Source organism: Poeciliopsis prolifica, unplaced genomic scaffold (genome assembly GCF_027474105.1).
Source record: "Poeciliopsis prolifica strain line A6 unplaced genomic scaffold, Auburn_PproV2 SCAFFOLD142, whole genome shotgun sequence".
NCBI lineage: Eukaryota > Metazoa > Chordata > Actinopteri > Cyprinodontiformes > Poeciliidae > Poeciliopsis > Poeciliopsis prolifica.
In genome coordinates, this window is record NW_026562517.1 from 494,323 (window position 1) to 514,230 (window position 19,908).

At 39.4% G+C, this 19,908-nt stretch overlaps 3 protein-coding genes across 3 annotated transcripts in view; 2 read left to right on the forward strand and 1 right to left on the reverse strand.

The window, feature by feature from the left end:
- il4i1 (interleukin 4 induced 1) overlaps nt 1-6,004 on the forward strand; it is a 95,324-nt gene extending 89,320 nt beyond the window's left edge. The window contains exons 9-12 of the mRNA XM_055025304.1: nt 345-546; nt 636-704; nt 955-1,091; nt 4,399-6,004. Coding sequence (XP_054881279.1) covers nt 345-546; nt 636-704; nt 955-1,091; nt 4,399-5,167 — 1,177 coding nt within the window. The 3' untranslated portion in view covers nt 5,168-6,004. The remainder of the gene's footprint in view (nt 1-344; nt 547-635; nt 705-954; nt 1,092-4,398) is intronic.
- Nucleotides 6,005-6,461: 457 nt separating this feature from the next.
- On the reverse strand, nt 6,462-8,078 carry timm8b (translocase of inner mitochondrial membrane 8 homolog B (yeast)). The gene is made up of 2 exons (XM_055025314.1): nt 7,857-8,078; nt 6,462-6,880 (listed from the first exon to the last, which is right to left on the reverse strand). Exons 1-2 carry the CDS (start codon nt 7,956-7,958, stop codon nt 6,713-6,715), a joined length of 270 nt encoding a protein of 89 aa, XP_054881289.1. The 5' UTR covers nt 7,959-8,078; the 3' UTR covers nt 6,462-6,712.
- Nucleotides 8,079-8,610: 532 nt separating this feature from the next.
- Nucleotides 8,611-19,516, forward strand: LOC129355710 (succinate dehydrogenase [ubiquinone] cytochrome b small subunit B, mitochondrial-like). Its single transcript, XM_055025313.1, has 4 exons — nt 8,611-8,689; nt 9,864-9,971; nt 14,012-14,162; nt 18,617-19,516. The coding sequence occupies exons 1-4, from the start codon at nt 8,641-8,643 to the stop codon at nt 18,780-18,782; spliced, it is 474 nt and encodes a 157-aa protein (XP_054881288.1). The 5' UTR covers nt 8,611-8,640; the 3' UTR covers nt 18,783-19,516.
- Nucleotides 19,517-19,908: the final 392 nt, after the last annotated feature.

Below are 19,908 nucleotides of genomic sequence, written 5' to 3' on the forward strand. Positions count from 1 at the left end.
TGTTCTGCATGTGTGCAAGAAAACTAGAATCGAACATGACAATATTCAAAGAAAGTGACAGTAAGCATGAAAAAAAGACAATTTCCTCTTCATGCACTTAGTGTCTTGTAACTTTTCATTTCGGCTTTATCTTTGTTTAGTGAATAAAGACACAGTTGAACCACAGAATTCAGAAAGGAAGTATTTTCTTTTCACTTTCACCTGATTATAGTTACTGAGTAGGTAACTAATGTCAACTAATACCATTTTACCACTGATTTTTTTCAAATCTTCTATAACTTAAAAGAATGTTGAAAATTTCTTCATCATGGACAAAAATTGATCCCATTCTTTTTATATCACAGGATTCTACTTTCCTTTATCTCCAAATTGAAAATCCCACTGAATTCCTTCATCCAAGATGACATCAACACCTTCTACTTGGTAAATGGAGGGCTACACAAAACCTACACCGTAGAAAACAATCCCAGCGTGCTCAACTACAGTTTGCATGACAGAGAGAAGGGAAAGTCAGCTGCTGAACTCTTCAGTCAGACACTCTGGAAGGTCTGTGGACATTCAGAGGACTGAAAAATGATATTGGTGTGCTTGTTATGGCTGATGTGTTCAGTGGATGGCTTGTGATCTGTGTCCAGGTGAGGGATGACCTAAAGACATTGGGCTGCAGTGGAATGCTGAATAAATATGACTCCTTCACAGTAAAGGTATTAATACGTTGGAGCAATGTGGGAATGTTAAATGAAACACAAACTACAGTGTTGTGTCTATGACTGTGTAGTGTGTGAGAATAGTACTGATTGTAGAGAGAAGAAGAAAAGACAAGTTGGAGGAAAGAAATATCTGATGTGACTGCACTCCTGAGCATTTATTCTCAACTTGCTGAGCAAGTTGAGAGTTATTCTACCTCATCCTGGCTTCCAAACATAACATACAGTAATGGCTTGTGATGTGCAGGAATTTTTGGTGAAGGAGGGCAACCTGAGCCGTGGCGCTTTGAGGATGATCGGCGACATCCTCAATGAAAACAGCCTCTTCTACACGTCCTTGATAGAGATGCTCTACATACAGACTGACATCAATGACAACACAAAGTAAGATTTTCTGTACAGTTACATAAAGTTCAGGAAACTTTAAGAAAACTAGCAACTGGCATCGAGAGACCAAGTAAATCTTTTTTTAGAGTAAGGAGGAAGAGGTCTACAGCATCAACCCAACAGTTGATTGGCTTCGGAAAGAAGCAGGACAAAGGCTGAAAGAAAACCTAAGAAACCCTTAGAGGCAAGAGAGCACTCTAAAAAATAAAATGTTGAACTTACTCAACTAAGGCAACTGGTTCCACTAAACCTAGTTAATTAAATCTAAAGAGTGTCACACATTTACTTTCAACATAATCATTTAAGTAAAGAGAAATAAAATCAGTTAAGAAAATCCAAACTTTAGACTGAAGTTCCTTTAATCATCCTCATAATCATATCTTTATTACAGACACATAAGGTCCATAATAGATAAAACAAACAACATAAGAAATAGGAAAAAAATACAAGATGAAAATAAACACAAAACATAAAATCATTGCGAGGATTTGGGTTTTCTGTGTGTTTATTCATGTTTATGTGTTCAGTTGAGTCTCTGTGTTGTCCCGTCTACATCTTGATTGTTCCCTGATTACCCTCTGTGTATTTAAATCCACCTGTGTCTCTTGTTCCTTGTCAGGTCTTTGTCTATACTGTGTTTGTTCGTATCACGTCTCTCCATTGTTTCCAGTTGCTACCAGCATCTGAGTTCCTTGCCTCTGCTCACCTGTGCTTCCTGGATTGTGTATTTTGTTGTTATTTATCATTAAATCATAATTTTCCTCACTTCAATCTGGGTCCATTGCATCTACCCCACCATCTACTACTGCAAATTATGACAATTATTCACTGAGTAACAAATAAATGATGTCGCCAGGGACTATGCAATCTTGTTGAAAATCTCACCGTACTAAGTGCAGGGTTTACTAAAATTGGAATGATATTATTGCATGAGACAGATAACCTACACCTACATTTGTACATAAGATTCCTGATTACAGCTGCACATGTGAGTACAGCATTATGTACAAACATATGGCTAGCACTTCTCCATCAAGGCACTTTGAGAAGTAGCCTCATGACATCATTGTATGTCACATCAAGTTTCTGCAGGTTGATTTTTTTTGGTATAGTCTCTGCAGATGGGCTGTGTACAGTGGAGTACAAAAAGCTTTAAAAAGAGCTACCAATACATAGGACGAACACATATCGAACCTTCTGATCAGAATATTAGTTTGTGCATATCTGAGGCCAAAGTGGCCCACACTCTGTCTTCAACACAAGGGGGAGCAAACAACTCAAAAAAACCCAAACAGCAGAGCAGTCAGGTGCAAGGTATTTTAATAGAAAAGTTCACAAGTAGTGGCACAATAAAAGCTGTTCTTCTTTATAAAATCCAGTGTTCAATAAAAGTCACCAGTTGAAGGCCACAGGTTGGGCTCCGCTTATTATCTTGTTCGTGGAGGTGACCTATGTGCAGCGCACACTCTTGTTTGTCCACAGCCGGCCACACGGCGCTCCAACACCGCTCCACTCCTCGGCGTGCCACGCCCCCTTCCGTTCCGGTCCAATTAAAAGAAAACACAGGAAAGCGCCAGCATCCCCGCACCAGAACTCAGTCGGAAGTCGTACTCCTGGCCAGCACTCTGCAACCTAGTTTACCTAGTTTAGTGGAACCAGTTGACACAACTGAGATAAGTAATTGAAATTGTGTATGTTTCGCTGGATTAACTAAACAAATCTATCCAATTTAAACCACTCTTAATTTATTTTAGGCAGTTAGTTTTAAGAACAGTAAAGTCAAACCATAACTTATTTTTACAAAACAGAAAAAAGGTCAAGCAGTAAAAGCTTGTTACATTTTTTTCAATAAAAAACAGGTCAGCCCCACTCTGGCAATGGCTCCCACTCGCCTTGATCAATGCCCATGAGAAATTCGAGCACTGGTCCAGTAGGCAGTGTGCGCACCAATGTGTTGAGCAGTTATCTCTGATCATGTGCAAAAAAATCTGGTGCGAATCGGTTATTCAATTAAGGAGATATAACTGTTGCAATGATCCAGGGGGTGCAGTGGAGTCAAATTAAAATGTAATGCTATTGGGCTCTCTTGCCGCGCAAGAAATAATTAAATATTTCCATTTTTTATGTATTATTTGAGTCTGGAGGATATTTTATTTTGAAAATTCTTTAACTGGATTCTCTCGGTTACGTCTTCAGTCAGAAACAAATCAGATTTCTTTGGAAAATGTCATTGCAAAGGGGAAAAGAGAAGAGAGAGGAGAATTGATTTATCCCAGTAGGTGATTCCCACATTCCAAGGCCGCTCTGCATGATATGCTGACCGACTCGTTGATGAGGCAATGAAGCTTCAAACTGCTTCACTACATAGAGACCAAGAACCCTGAGCATCAGCAACACTTTGGGTGTCATTGTCTCCCAGATAGGGGAAACAATCTCAGGACTCTATCAGTCGTTATCGTGAGTTAAAATTTCCACAAAAGTCAAACGTTCGTGTTTGTGGCGCATCTGCATCTTAATTTGAAGGAATATGTCAACGTTACCATAGTGACCAGAGTCAGAGAGCTTTAGGGCAGTGGTCAAGAAGAGATGAGAGGAGTAGAGCTTGTGAGTTTTCGGTCTGGTTCACACGGCATTATTTAAGGATTGTTTGCCAATTTCCCAAACTTCTGAGACCACACAGCCAATAAAAGCCTGCATCTCAAAAGCTGTCAGAGGAGTTTGCACAGATACAACATGTTTATAAGAGACAAAATGGCGGCGAAGGCTTTGAACCAAAATGGCCCACTTCCTGTTGGGTTTGGACTATATCTCCAACAAATGTTTTTGTAGGTCGTGGAAAGATACTCATATTTGCTAAATTTTATGATTGGCAGTCAAAGCAAAGATTTCTAAGGGGCACTGTGGAGAAATTAGGCCACCCCTACTTTTCTGCTGGATGTCTTACTTTTAATCTTTCATTCATAGATTAAAAGTGACATAAATGGCGTGATGAATTCTGTCAACACTGGCTGAACCGTGTGAGCGTGGCCGAAAGGCAAATTTCAGTCCCTCGCTATATGAGTACGGTTATCTCTAAATCATGCATGCATCATCTGATTTGCACCAACCTTGTCATGATTAATTTTTGTGAATCTCTTAAGAGGCCAACAGCATTAAATTGTAATTTGACTCCACTGCGCCTCCAAGGTTATTCCATCAGCTACATCTCCTTAACTACATCAGTCGATCTGCACCAGATTTTTGGTGAGCTGTTGGAAGCTGCTTGCTGATTTAATTAGTTATTCTTTTTGTGTGATTTCTTCAGGTACTTTGAAGTAACAGGTGGTTTTGACCAACTCCCCACAGCTTTCTATCAAGTTTTAAATGCCACAATCCTGCTGAACTCCAAAGTGAAGCTAATTGACCAAACAGGTGGGGCTAATGTGACTGTGACATATAAAGACTGGCAGAACTCAGGTTCCTTGTCAAAAGTGACAGTGGACTATGCCCTTATTACGGCCACAGCCAAGGCCACCCTCTTCATTGACTTCTACCCTCCTCTGTCTGGTAACAAGATGGAGGCCTTGCGCTCTGTTCATTATGCCAGCTCCACAAAGGTAGTGCTCAGTTTCAAGGAACGCTTTTGGGAGAAAGAAGGCATCAGAGGTGGGAAAAGCATTACCGACCGACCATCTCGCTTCATCTACTACCCCAGCCATGAGTTTCCAGGTACCACTGCAGGGGCCCTCCTGGCTTCCTACACCTGCTCTGATGACTCCACCCTTTTTCAAGGCATGAATGAAGAGGATCTGATGGCAGTAGCTCTGGAGGACTTGGTGAAAATCCATGGAGAGTATATCCGACCGCTCTGCACAGGGGGTCTGGTGAAGAAGTGGGGCCTGGACCCTTACAGCTTTGGAGCCTTTGCCCTGTTTATGCCATACCAGCAGGGACACTATGCACGAGAACTCTTCCAGAGTGAGGGACGGGTGCACTTTGCCGGTGAACACACAGCAACTCCTCATGGGTGGATCGAAACTGCCATGAAGTCTGCTCTTAGAGCAGCTAAGAATATCAACAGCTTGACTCTGTAGCTTCATGTCTGTTTTTTCTCTTGAAAAGCTCTAAATAGTTCAACCTTTTAGATTTCTTTCAATATCATGAGCCATTCTCTGCCTGATACAAGGTCTGTTTTATTGTGATGTAGAGATGTTTCTACATCTCAGTATCAATAGTTTTAGGTTTATTTTATTGAAGGCAAATGTTTTATTAAGTCATTCAAACTCATTGGTGATTCTTGCATGAATTGTCTTTTTCTTGCTGTTCCACATTTTTTATTGCTTTTTCCTTCATGATATACACATCTATGGAAACCATCTCTATAAACAGGGTGCCAACCAAGCACACATGAATACAAGCAATAAAAACTTTCTCCTGGAGCAACTAACAGATGACTAAGTTTTGTTTTTAATATAGTGCTCACTTACCGTCTTTCCAATACCGAGTTGGACAATTACCCAGAACAAGAACTGGGCTGATTGAAATGAATCCATTTAGCTTTGTAGATTTTAAAACTTTTAATCAGAATGAGCTTTTTAATAACTGATGACTTAATGTTTGCAAATGGGGATTTTAGCTCAACCTGAAAAATTTGCAAAGCAGATAGTATTAGGAAAATGAAATGCACTCAAGATTTTTAACATTTCTAGAATTTTGCTTGTTGCAGCCTCTTCATACTTCAGCAATTATGTTTTTACTCAAATTCAATTGTGGCTTTAGTTCACTAACTTTAAATAAACTGTTCTACATTCAAAGTTATCTGGATAAACCCAAAATGTCATGTTTTCATATATTGTGGAAATTATTGTCTTGTATAGTTTATTTTTGAGCTAAAAAGTTATTGTTGTTTTTTTTCCCACACTACACCAGGAATGTTGTTTTTACTGACCTGAATAACACAACAAAGTTTTCATCATAACATATCCATATTTTTTATTTTATGGTTAATATCATAGATCCCTTAATCCCTCCAAAATAGCCAAATATTATTTCTTAATTTGAGACAACTGCCTCCTGTACGTTTCAATAAAACAAGATTAGAACATTGAAGGTGTATTGTGACGTTATAACACCTGACAGTGTCAGTTATTTAATAAAAAAACATTGATAAATGGTCAAAATCTGAATCCATAAATTAGATTAATGATCAAAAAGAAAACTGTAATTGGTGCAGTACTAGTTTTTAAATCACTAAACAGAAAGGGGAACAGAAGAAGATATGTATGCCTTTCAGTAACACTGTCAAATAAACTGGATTGTTGCATAAATCAAAGAATATAAGCCGACTATGTATTTCTATGTCTTTCGCCTACAGACAGAAAAAAAGAGCACAATACTGAAAGATTTTAATATCATTTAAGACCACTGGATTCTATCAGAACCCTTGTCAAACCTTTGACAACTTGCAAGGATTTCACACCAGAACATCGATTATGTGCAGTTTACAAACTGATTGACATCCAGAAACATGAGAGACTTCATCCCACATCTCCAGAGCCTGAAACATGTGGTCCTCTCCCATCAGCTAATACAACACGAGTGTCTTGTGAGCAAATCATCCTTCTGGGTCAGGTCCATGATCAGTGAGTGCCCTTCTGCACCATCTGTGTGAAGCGGTTGGTGATGGTTAGGGTGGTGTCAATGAACCTCTCCACACAGTTCTGCAGACATGTCTCTGTCCGGTAGTCCAGCTTGGAGCCTGGGCTATCCACACACTTGTCCCAGCACACGTCTGTGAAACTGTGCACCTGGAAAACACAGCAAGCAGACAGACGGTCAAATGGACATCTCTGGATCTGACTCAGCTCTGAGTCCAACAGTGAACCGGCTCCTTTCATGGCTGCTGCAAAGCTGCTGAGTTGCAGTAATAACGATAATGCCTACAGGCTGACATTTGGAAAGTTACACAGTAAAGATTCACGGTAATATGGAAAGAAAGAAGGTTGTTTTTAAAAGGTACGTTTTTAATTTGAAGCTAAATTTTTCATTTGAAAGCTAAAAATGTAGTAATATTTCGTTTTTAGGTTGTAAACAAAATGTTTAATTGTGAGATAAATATTTAGTTTGTTAGCTATTTATTTAGCTTGTGAATTAAAAATGTTGTTAGTTTGAAACTAAATATTTAAATAAATATAAAACTGTATAAATATAAATGTTTAGTTAAACTAAACAATGTCATAGTTCCAAGCCAAACACTTAATTCAAAAGCTAAACATTTAGTTTACAATGTAAATACCAATGTTTGGCTTGGAACTATGACATTTATAAATGTATCAATAATATGGTGAAAATATGACTGAATAATGAGTGACATATTTCTTCTATATAACAAGATAACTAACCCCCCCCAAAAAATATTGCTGTTAATTTTTCGCTCTGTAACTTTATAATCACTGCGACAGACTGGCGACCTGTCCAGGTTGACCCCAGTGACCCCGCTTCTCGCCCGGAACGTTAGCTGGAGAGACACCAGCACCTCCTGACCCCACAAGGGACAAAGGTGTTAGAAAATAGATGGATGGAACTTCACAATCAGTACCTGTCAGATTATATCTGGAGAATTAGATGTGTGGACTACAATAAAATGTCAACATGAGCCCTCAGTACTGTGTGGAACACATAAAGCATTAAGTCTTGGTTCTTTTGGACATCTTGGGATAGTGTGGTCCCCTGCATGTGGCCTGTCAGGGCCGGGAAGACACAGGTCACCGCGTGGGAACAAACCTGAGCCTGGAACTGGGCCTTCTGCTGCTCTATCGCGATCATCTTCTGAAGCTCCGACGCTTCTGCCTTCTCCGAGGCGCTGAGATTATCAAAGCTGTCCATAAGCTTCTAGAGTCCACGCAAAGAGCCGACGAACCGGTCCAAGTGGTGGGATAAGCGTCCTTCACACTAACCCGACGTGAGCTACCGCGGACGAGAGCCTCTGGAAATCCCGATCTACAAACAATAAAGATGCTCCTCACACCGTGATGAGTCACATCGTAGTAGTTTCGAAATCAGCGTCCTGACGGTGACGGAGGGCGTTCCATTTACTAAGATATTTGATAGTAACAAGACGTTTTACTCTGACCCCTAAAAAGGTCAGTTAGAAAAGGAAAATTTATTACTTTAAATGTACCAGTATAAAAGACAATATCTCTCATAAATGAAACAAAAAGTCTTTTAAAAAATGCCCAGGCTTCATAATTTTTCTAAAACACCAACATTGAAGAAAATGTTACCACGTTTTGCAAGTATTGATTTATTGAAAAAAAGTCCTGTTGTAATTTTTTTTTTAAGTAAAAGATTATGTAATATTTGGGACTCTGGCCCATTTTATTTAGCTTGAATCACTGAAAGCAAATGTAGATACTCTTGTGTAAAAGAACAAAGTACTTTTGCATATTTGACCGAAAGTAACCTGCCAGAACTCTGAGCGGAGTGAGGCATCGCCTTAAACATTCAACAGCTTTGGACATAACAACTAAATCCGGGTAACAGTGGTGACCTTCGTGAGTTAGTCATCATGGCGGCCATCGTCAGATTGAGTTCTGTGTGTCGTAGGAGTGTAAAACGTGAGTACCTGCTCTCTGTCTTCCAGGTGTGTAGGCTTTCTGAGCACGAGCGCTAACCTGAATACAGCAGAGCGAAAGAAGGACACGAAAAAAGGACCAATGAGGTGCTCAGGCGGGTTACACAGAAACAATGGCCGATAGGGCTGTTGTCAAGTTCACGACAGAAAATAGAGGAATTCAGGCGCACAGCTAGAAAGTGCTAAACTTTGATATTACAGCTTCAATTTCCGTCTCGGCCCTAAGGAACGGGACTTCGTGTTGTGATGTTAAAAACTGCCAGTGTGATAAAATGACATGTAAGGTATAGCGCGACACGCCTGCGTTTAGAAAGCCGTCGTACAGTGACCTCTCACATTCTGGAAAAGAATGTGAAATGATTTATTTATTTCCCTCCTCTGACAGTTATGGAATACGATAATAGGAGCATAAAAACTGTTACTTCCCCATGCTCCACTGTATAAAAGGTTTACCCATTTATCCATTTCAATACAATTATGTGGATTTTCCAAATTCTGTGTTTAAAGTCTGACCCTTGCAGGAATCTCTGCAAGAAGTTTATGATGAAATTAGTTAAACATTTGTTTTGGATTAAAATACGATTGACAGTTTGAGCCTGTGAAATATGTAATTTTGATATGATAAATGTGTTAAAATAATAATCATAAGACCAATGAAAAGATTGAACCTTATTTTTTTTAATCTTGTATCAGGTAAGATGGCAGCTATGTAAATAAAGTCATGAGTAGATTTATTGTAAATGAAGCAATGCCTCGCTGGTTTTCGCACTGAGCAAAGCTACCATTATGACGTATTGTCAAAAGTGCAGACAATATGCCACACCAGATCTAGAATATTTTCCAATATCAGGAATGATACAGATATTAATATTGGATTAATCCTAGACCTGGGAACCCTGCAAGGATAGCCTCACCTCATGCTGCTTAGAAATTTTGCCTTTGTTTTTGTTGATCATCATGTCCTAATTTGCCTAATTTTAATATTTTTATGATTTTCTAGTTTATCTTCCAGCTTCCTGAGAACCAAATTGTTTCTGGTGGCAGGAGAAAAAACACTAGGACTAAAGGAAGAAGCATTTTATAAACCTCTATTGTTTTGTGTTATACCTGTAGAACTGGTGTCCAATTAAAGCGTCTCCTCTGTTTCCCCTCGTCAGCTCTGTTCTGCCAAAACACCCTGCTGGCCAGATCTGCTGTCATCCTTCAAAAAGAGCAGCAGCCCCACCCTCTGACTGCAAGGATCCATTCGTCGCCACCTCTCTACGGTCAGTGGTAGACAGTCAATTCTGCAGTCATACAGACTTGGAACAGGTCTACACACATATCAACCTCTGAGATTGGAATCACTTGCAAGCTCAGACAGCATGAGAGTGACTGCTAAAACGGTTCAAATTCTGAGTGGCTCTAAGGTTGGAGGAAACGCAGAATGTTGATGCACTGGTGCATTAGTAGTAGAAAAAGTTTAATTTATATTGCACTTTTTCAACAAAAAAGCAGTTCAAAGTGCTTTACTTGGATGAGAAGACAAACAAAAACAACCACAGCAAACAAAACTACACTTTAAAATGTTCCTGTTGTTCTGAATTGCTAAGTAAACTTGAAAAAGACGGCCTGAGTGGTTGGAAGGTTGATATAACAATAAGTCTTTAATGTATTTTGGTGCTAAAGCACACCACAGTTTGTAAGCTAATAGTATTTTCTAAGTTTGTTTTAGATTAGCAAAGGATAAAGCTAAATGTTTATTTTCCATGTTTGATTCTTGTCCTGGGTTGCTAAGTACTCCTCAACAGGAGTTTCTCTATGTCTTGCTCTGATATTAGTCCTTTAAATCTGAAAATGTTCAAGTGATAATAAGGATAAGTTGCCCACAATTTATAAACTAACATGAGTTTCTCTTGGTCTTCCTCATTTATTAGTCCTTTAAGTTGGTAAAGAACCTCTTGTCTACATATCATCCAGCCAGATTTGAGATAGCCGTCCAGCTAAGGTTTACACAGGGGAGTCAGTTCAGATAGAGACAGTATTCTTTAGGTCAGTTAGACTTTTTAAATGTTCATCTCCCCTAACGTCTCCCGGTACATCCCTATTGATTACAGTCATCCAAATTATTGTGGCCGTTCCCACCAGGCTAGGCTAGCAACTTCTCCAAGATCGATTCCATCCTGCTGGTGTTAGTCTGACTGTTTGGTCGTCAGCCCAATCCATCACACAGATCAGGCATCCTTGACAAGGGTTGAAACATTTGGCAAAGTCTTCCAAATTTGTTAATATGCCAGGGTATCCACCAACTCCAAGCAGCGGAAATATCAATATCAATCAATCAAATCAATCAAATTTTATTTGTATAGCACATTTCAGCAGCAAGGCATTTCAAAGTGCTTTACATCACAAAGACAAAAACACAAAGTCATGCAACATAGAATAAACAATACATTGTTACATATCACATCTGAAATAAAACTCTAAACAGGTGTGTCTTTAGTTGAGATTTAAAGGAAGTCAGGGTTTCTGCTGTTTTACAGTTTTCTGGAAGTTTGTTCCAAATTTTTGGTGCATAGATGCTGAAAGCTGCTTCTCCTCTCTTGGTTCTGGTTCTGGGGATGCAGAGCAGAACCAGAACCAGAACCTGAGAGTCTGGAAGGTTGATGCAACAACAGCAGATCTTTGATGTATTGTGGTGCTAAACCGTTCAGTGATTTATAAACTAACAACAGTATTTTAAAATCTATTATTTGAGCTACAGGGAGCCAGTGGAGGGACTTTAAAACTGCTGTTATGTCTCTATCTTCCTGGTTCTAGTGAGAACAGGAGCAGCAGCTTCTGGATCAGCTGCAGCTGGAGGATTGATTTGTTGGACAGGCCTGTGAAGACACTGTTACAATAATCAATGTGACTAAAGATAAACGCATGGATGAGTTTCTCTAGATCTGGCTGAGACATTAGTCCTCTAATCCTGGAGATGTTCTTCAGGTGATAGAAGGCCGACTTTGTAATTATCTTTATGTGGCTCTGAAGGTTCAGGTCTGAGTCCATCACTACTCGCAGGTTTTGGGCTGATATCTAGGTTTTACTTGTAATAACTGAAGCTGCGCATTGACTCTAGATCTACAGCTCTAGATCTGGGGAGCTCAAATTTTTTGAGACCAAGATCTACTTTTTCTCTCACCAGCCGGCTGAGATCTACCTCATGACATGAAGACATACAAATTATAAATTAAACCCTATTGACTAATTTTCTATGCAAATATACTATACATCAGTTATATCAGAAATGATAAAACACTAGAAAACCTAATGCAGTTTCTTCCTCAGTGAGATTCTGACACTGGCAGCAGGTTACTGGTTTCAGTCACAGGCTGGTTGTAAACCTGAGGCCAGCAGGTGTCAGTCATTTATGGTAGATCTGAAATTTGGATTGATGGAGCCATATGAGAAACTACAGACTGATAGGAGGAACCAAAGAGCTCTGCAGAGGTAAAGGCAAACCTTCTGAATTTGGGATATTATTAATGTAATTTGACATAATTATTGTGGTAGAAGCTATTTGTTTGTTAAAACTTCATCAAATATATGTGTCCTATCTGATGTTGGTTGTGACGTTTACCGTAAACAAACAAGGTAATTAGTCCAAGTTTGTCGTTTATTGAACGTTCAGAAACTCCAGAGGCTGTGATGAACCACAGCGAAGGAAAACAAAGGTAGAATAACCCGAACAACTCAGAACCACTCGCACCTTTTTATTCTCTCTCTCTTTATCATTAAGCACACCCGTTGCCGTGGCAACCGCCTGCGCCCCGCAAGCCGGGCAAAAATTACGTTAAAAACGTTCAGTCCGTTACGGTATCAAGTTTCAGGCTTTATTATTATTTAATGAAGCTACAAACGTTTTGGATCTTGGTGAATATTTTGATAAGCCTGTCAGAAGAGGAAGCGCTGCTCTCAGCGTCCTGGAGGTCTTCAGTTTGTCACCTGCTGCTGAGATTGACTCAAAACCTCCCCGCGATCGACCGGTAGATCGCGATCGACGTATTGAGCACCCCTGATCTAGATCTATAACTATAGATCTATAGCTCTAGCTCTATAGCTCTAGATCGTTTCTCTTTAGGTCCAAAAATAATGACTGAGCTGAGTATCATCTGCATAGTTATGGTTGTTAATATTATTTCCTGTTATAACCTGAGCTAGTGGGACAATATAAATATTGAATAAGAGGGGTCCTAGGATTGAACCTTGGGGTACCCCACATGTGACTTTTGACCTCTTTGATGAGAAGTTTCTAATTGAAAGAAAGAAATCCCTGTTCTTTATGTAAGATTCAAACCAGTCGAGCACCGAACCGGAGAGTCCAACCCAACTCTCCAGTCGATTCAGTAAAATGTCAAAAGCTGCACTGAGGTCCAACAGAACCAGCACTGTGGTTCTTCCACAGTCCGTATTTATATGGATATCATTGAATACTTTGACTAGGCCAGTCTCCGTGCTGTGGTGAGCACGAAAACCAGATTAGAAAGAGTCAAAGCAGTTGGTCATCATGAGGAAACTATTTAATTGTTTACACAGTTTTTTCAATAACTTTGCTGATGAATGGGAGGTCAGAGGTCGGCCTGTAATTCTGCAGTAGTGATTTGTCCAGATTGTTCTTTTTTAGCAGTGGTTTGAAACTGCTGTTTTCAAAGCCTGGGGGAAAACACCTGATGTAAGCGATGAGTTACTATTTGGATCAGATCAGTAACAATAACAGGCAGGACTTTTCTTAAAGAAATGTGTGGATAGGACATCCAGACAGCAGGAGCTTGAACTTAATTGACTTATAATTTCTTCTAGGGTTTTATAATGAAGTAGTTGAAAATGGGTCATTTTTCCTGTATTTGTTCTGTTTGGGTACAGCAGTGGTTCTGGCTTTAGAGTTGATGTGCAGATTAATCCTCTGATTCTTTGAATTTTCTCTGAAAAGAAGCTGGAAAACTTGTTCCATCAGCATTAGATTGAGTTCATGTGGTAATGTCATAGGAGGGTTTTTCACTAGATGAAGCTAGAGCGTGTTCTGTTGCTTGCCCACTGGCAAGCCTCAGAACATGAAATGAATGGTTGTGCTGACCCATCCGCTCATAGTTTGTCACCATAGCAGTTACTGCTGCTCTGCTGCTGATCTCCAAAGTGACCTAGCAGCAGTCTGTTGGCAGGAGTGATTGAAATTCCAACATGTGAACGGAATCTGACTGAAAATGAGCTGCTGTGTGAATTTTATGCTGAGCCTTAGTGAAGGTCCGAAGTTGGATAACACATGTGCTTCCTTCCTCTGTAGCGGGCTCCGACTCCAAAGCTGCGTCTCTTCACTGGACAGCGGAGCGAGTGCTGAGTATCGCCCTGCTTGCCTTGGGTCCTGTGGCGTACTTCAGCCCCGGGCCAGTCATCGATTACTCCCTGGCTGCTGCGCTCACCCTGCATGGACACTGGTAAGACTAGCCGCCACCAGACTTTACTCTGGAAAAGTTTAATAAGAATTGTTTCACAGAATTTTGCGTCGAAATGTACAATATTGAAAAAAAGATCAGAATTTGCTAATTTTCTCTGAACAGTTTCTGACTGGCGAAATACTGAAAAATCTGATTGTCAGAACTAAAAATTTCAACCATTTGAGACCTACAATCATACCCGTCAAGTGTTGAATTTTAGAATATGCGAAAATTTGGTGCTATTGTCAGAGCGAAGGAGAGGGGAGGATGGGCAGAGTAACATAGGCAGGAGGTCAGGCAGGGGGGCTGGAGGGTTAGACTAAACGCCATAATATTTACAGGAAAATAATACAGGAGCATGTCGGGGAGTGGAGTGAGGGGGGGGGGCAAAATACGGTAGTTTCCTGAGCAAAACAGGAGACTTGAAAGGTATGCTTACAATGCATCATCCAACAGCATGTACTACTTAATAGTTTATTAAAACTCTTTTAAACATTATTGAAAGGGATGCACCAATATGAAAATTTAAGCCAATATCAATATCTGATGTTGATAGTGCCATCATGGTTGATAACTGATATTTAGGAATATACAATGTTAAAAATGTTGAACACATCACAATTTTTCACAGTAAACATTTTTCTAAAGGTTCTATTGACAGGACATTTTCACCAAATATTGGTAACAACTTAATAATTTAATATTGGAGAACGTGGAAATGGCAATGAGGAACTCACACACCACAAAAACACAAAATCTTAAGTATTTTCTATAATTTTTAGTATGAATATCTAAAAACACTTGAAATAAGACAAACTAAATTACAGGTAACTTTTCAACAAGAAATAGGAGCTCTTTTTAAGTCATTAAGTCCTTAATTGTGATGGGTTAGGGTTCCATTTCTAGTTCCATTGGAAGATTATTTCACTTATAACAAGATATTTTCCCTATAAGAGAAATAATCAGCCAATGGAACTATCACTTTTTTCTCAAGATTAAGAAGGTACTGACTTAAAATAAGCTCCTGTATCTTACTGAAAGGTTACTTTTTAGTTTTGTCTTATTTCAAGTGTTCTATATTGGCACTAGAAACTACACCAAAATTACTTTCTAAGATTTTCTAAGAGGTAATGAAGAGCTAACATTTCTACCAAATAAAAGAAGTGTTGGCTGAAGAAACTGGTATTTGTGCTGCTGCTGCCACCTTCGGCTTCATAAATCGAACAGTGAATGATCCGTACTTCTGGTCAAAACGTGTAATCTGGAAAGTAGTTCTGTAAATTGCTCTGTGTCTGTTCTGGTTTTCAGTCTGGAGTCAGGTCAGTGGTCTCACATTCAGTTCCAGTGTCAGTATCAGTAGCTGCATTATCATTTGAAAGAGCTTCTAGAGCTGTCTCTCTGATGTTTCTTTCCACAACTCAACATTTGGCGTTAAAAGTTGGAAGTATGACAATGTTTTTTGACTTTCAGAAAATTAAAAGAAAATGGTATGAGAAGGTGGACATCAGTAACAAAAAAAGTTTGACATGATAAACTGAGCAGAAAGAAGAGATAAAAATGAATTATCACAAACTGATTGAGACAAAAGTTAGTGTTACAAATGCAAGATGAATCAAGCCTTTAACATATTGGAATAAAGTTTGTGCTTTTGTTATGATGCAATGTTTAAGCACACTAGAATAAAATTATTTCACTTTGAAACTGGAGGTGATTTTTAGAAAGGTATTTATGGATAAAAACTTAGCCAGACAATGAAATTGTTAGAATCATAATTTAACTCTTCATCCCCCCCCCTTGGAAGACCAAATTTTATTATATTAAAACCTAGAGATGGAATACATTTTTTGTACAATATCCACTCTAAAACATTAATGAAGTTGCAATTGCATAAAAGTGAATTGTCTCAAAATCTGTCACTAAACGCATAGGAATTTACACACAATCGTACCGTTATACCTAGGATTTCTGTCGGCTAATGTGTGGGCTTTCAGGTTTTGAAAATGGGCCGGTAATCGGCCGACAGCTTTAAGATTGTTAATGTGCGCTGGGCATCAAGAAAATGAGGAAGGAAGGGTCAGTGTAGAGCACCGGCGTTTAGCCTTTTTCATTCAGTCATCAACAGAAAGAGAAAAAGGCCAGAAGAAACGATATAGCCGATAATTGAAATGAGGTTGATAGCTTTAATTTTTTGTGCGATTAATTTATTTATTGTTTATCACGACAGGCCTAATGATGCATGTGTGATTTAGAGACGACCGTATGCTTATGGCGAGGTATTGAAATTTGCCATTTGGCCATGTCCACACGGTTCAGCCAGCAGCCAGCTTTGACAGAGTTCATAATTCAGTTAATTAAACCCATATAAATCCAAAAGTAAAAATAAAAATCAATCCAGTAGAAAGCACAGGTGACTTACTTTTGGAAGGGGGTGGGTCATCACATTGACCACGTAAATGTGATGAGGGCATGGACTTCCTATGTCCATCAGACATAGGAAGTCTGATGCAGCTCTGAGTTTGTATTTGGAAGTTATTGCCTCTAACCCTAACCCTATGGCAAATAGTCAGACTTTGACACTAAGCCACACCCACATGCTTTGATGTACAAAAAATCCTGTGATAACTTAACCTTCAGTGCCTCAGGACTATGCTGATTAATTCTGAAGTCTGTATCAAAAACTGTAGGATAAGTTCAATCAGCTTCAACATCTATAAAAAAGAGGAAATAGAGGTTTTGATTTGAAATGGCTGACTTCCTGTTGCATTTGGACCAGGGCTCCAAGAGACTTTTTTGTACGTCCTGACAAGATACACGTGTACAAAGTTTCATAATTCTGGGATAAAGCATGGCTTGGGGCTGATAATTTAAATGATTCTAGGGGGCGCTGTAAAGAAATTAGGCCATGCCCACCAAAGATTGCTGTGGATTCTTGTTTGGGGGTGGATAAGGATTCATCCCAGTGAGTTTGTTGCAGCTTGGCTCTAAACTGTGGAATTTAGAGCCAAACGTATGCCAAAGCCGTTACAAGGTCACTTCGCCACGCCCACCTGCCTTAACAAAATCCATCAGTCTTGGAAGTCCAGTCACACCAACATGTCTTCTGTCTCTTGACACAGTTTCATGTTGATTAGGTCAAAAGGTCAGATAATGATCATTCATAGTACAACATGACACTTCCTGTTCTCAGGGGTAGTGCCTTACATGATGTCATCATTTGACCATTTGGATATTGTAGGTCACCTGATGATGATCAATCACTGAAAGTTTGATACCTCTGGGAGTTTTTGTGTAAGAGATATGACAGTTTTGTGTTTCATGGCAAGTAGGCAAACTTTGACCCCAGGCTACGCCCCTTCAGCATGCACAAAAACTCAACGTTGATATTTTCTTAGTTCATTTATCCCTTGGGCCAGCTCTAAATTTTATCAGCATTACATTATGTTTTTAGATCAAACTGATGACTTAATTTGGATTTAACAGAAGGGCAAATAATTTCTCTTTATTTAAATTAGTACTCTAAGTACAGAATTATAGTCTTCCGGTAACATAATTACCCAGCAATTTTTTGCCATTCCTGTCAACTTCAGAATATAAAATCACACACAGTGGACCACCTCAGTGCCCCGACCACCAGGCTGAGCAGGGTTACTGGAGGAAACCCTGCTTTGTGCCATTGTATAGCATAATTAAATAACTGTTATAAAAGTGCTCTAATGCCAAATATGACTAAATAAACTTGACGCCTTGAAATTGGGCATTGAGTGAGGGAGTCAGGAGGAGGGGAACTATAAGGAGAAGCTGGACCTCAAAGGCGGAGCCAGGTCTTCCCAGGCATTTTGCACAGCTGAGTGGTTGCCATGAAGACTGAAAGATTTCTCAAACATGCATGAAAGAATCAAGGCGACGCTCTATTTATGTTGCCTGGAGACTTGGCATCATACCTGTACTGTATGTCATCAACACTGCAGGTGTGTTTGTATGTTGCTTATCATGAATCCCTGAGACTTGTCATGAAATCCAGGCTCGGCAGTGCGAGTGAGATGTTTTGTAATGCACATGTCAGAACATTTCAGGGTCTCATTAGATATTTGATATGCATGTTTGTGTCATTTGTGCAGCTCCATGAATAGTCTTATTGTAATGTTTTCATATCCCTCCGTCAGTGCGCAAAGACACCAGTCTGCTCTATCGAAACATAAATCCAAGTCTTATAAGATTTTATTGTTACTTTTATTTTTGTATGTGTTGTAGTGTATCATGTCGTTGTGGACCACGAGTCTTGAAATAAAGCAATCAAGTCATCTCTCTTAGTTTCTGCCATAAGGCCTATCAGCTGCTATTGGTAGTTCAGCAACACATCAGAACCTTCAGTTTGTTCATTCAAAGGTTGTCTGGGATTAACTGGTCTTCCAGTGGGTGCTTGTGTCTGAGTTCAGCTGGTCTTTACATTGCAGGGGCCTGGGTCAGGTGTTAACGGATTATATCCATGGGGACACAAAAGTCAAGCTCGCCAGTGCAGGCCTCTTTGTCTTGTCCACGGTCACCTTCGCCGGACTCTGCTACTTCAACTACAATGACGTGGGCATCTGCAATGCCGTCGCTCTGCTCTGGAGCAAATGAAAGGGATTTTGGACTGGTGAGCTCAGAGGGAACCAACGCTTTGGGAGAAATCTTGTCCCAGCTAATTGTAACAAAGTAATAATAATAATAATAAGTCAACATGTTCTTTATAAATTCTGTCATTTTGCATTTACTAAGGATGTGTTTCTAATGGATGCCAATGTGTTCCAGCTTGTTTTTTTCCACTGAGTTGGGCTGCAAGCGCTTACTTTGGAGATTCAAGCATTTTCATCCACAGTTATGGTTACGATCAAGTGCTGGAGAATACAGAAGTTTAACATCTTCCGTAATGTTTTTTTTTAAATATATATATATCAGTCACACACTCTGACACTGACACAGCAGCCCATGCTGCAGCTCTAATTCAGCTTTGGAAGTTTTTCACAAGCCATATTAAAGTGTATTCATGTTTCATTCAGAATAGTCTGGTTCCCTTTACAGCATTCCTAGAAATTGAAGACTGCATCCTGAATTTAGGATGCAATATGTTTGAAGCTATGCAGCAATGCGTATCTGGATATGAAGTTGCAAAATTAACTTCTGATTATACTGTAGTTCTGTACAATACATAAAACAACCAGAAAGCTTGGATAATTGGATAATGTTTTTTTTTTTTCTGTTGGTGTGTTCACATCCTGCATGCAGCTTAGATTCCACGGTTTAAGGGGAGTGTCAAGAAAAGCTCTGCTTTCTCTGTCTACACAATACTTATGCAATAAAACTACTGGTACACATCTGGTTTGGGACTGGGTTTTTTATTGAGAAAATAGTAAAAATCTATGTATGTAATTCATGGCAGAAGTAAAATGCTTTAAGTGGTTAAAAGACAAGAAGTCAGGATAAATGTGAGGATGAAAACTTCTGTATAAAACTGGGAATGACTTCTCGAAAAGCCCTTCACTTAAACTAAATGTGCCCGGCAAACCAAAATTGTGCAATAATTTCAATGGACATTACTGATGACACAGAAATGATCAACAAAACAAAATGTCTACTTGAAAAGGCAGCTGCCATAAATAAGGTTTAGTGGAGTGAGTCAGAATCTGGATGACTCACTCCATTGTTTCCATTTTTGTCACAGAAACAATAATTACTCTCCCAAGATCCTACTCTCTGTGTGACTCAG

Excerpts from the sequence above, each read along its gene's own strand:
- LOC129355710 (XM_055025313.1), top strand. The coding sequence starts at position 8,641 with ATGGCGGCCATCGTCAGATTGAGTTCTGTGTGTCGTAGGAGTGTAAAA. Across the intron at positions 9,972-14,011 it reads TTCGTCGCCACCTCTCTACG|CGGGCTCCGACTCCAAAGCT; the intron begins GTCAGTGGTAGA and ends CTTCCTCTGTAG. Across the intron at positions 14,163-18,616 it reads CTCACCCTGCATGGACACTG|GGGCCTGGGTCAGGTGTTAA; the intron begins GTAAGACTAGCC and ends TTTACATTGCAG.
- timm8b (XM_055025314.1), bottom strand. The coding sequence starts at position 7,958 with ATGGACAGCTTTGATAATCTCAGCGCCTCGGAGAAGGCAGAAGCGTCG. Across the intron at positions 6,881-7,856 it reads AGGCCCAGTTCCAGGCTCAG|GTGCACAGTTTCACAGACGT; the intron begins GTTTGTTCCCAC and ends TGTGTTTTCCAG.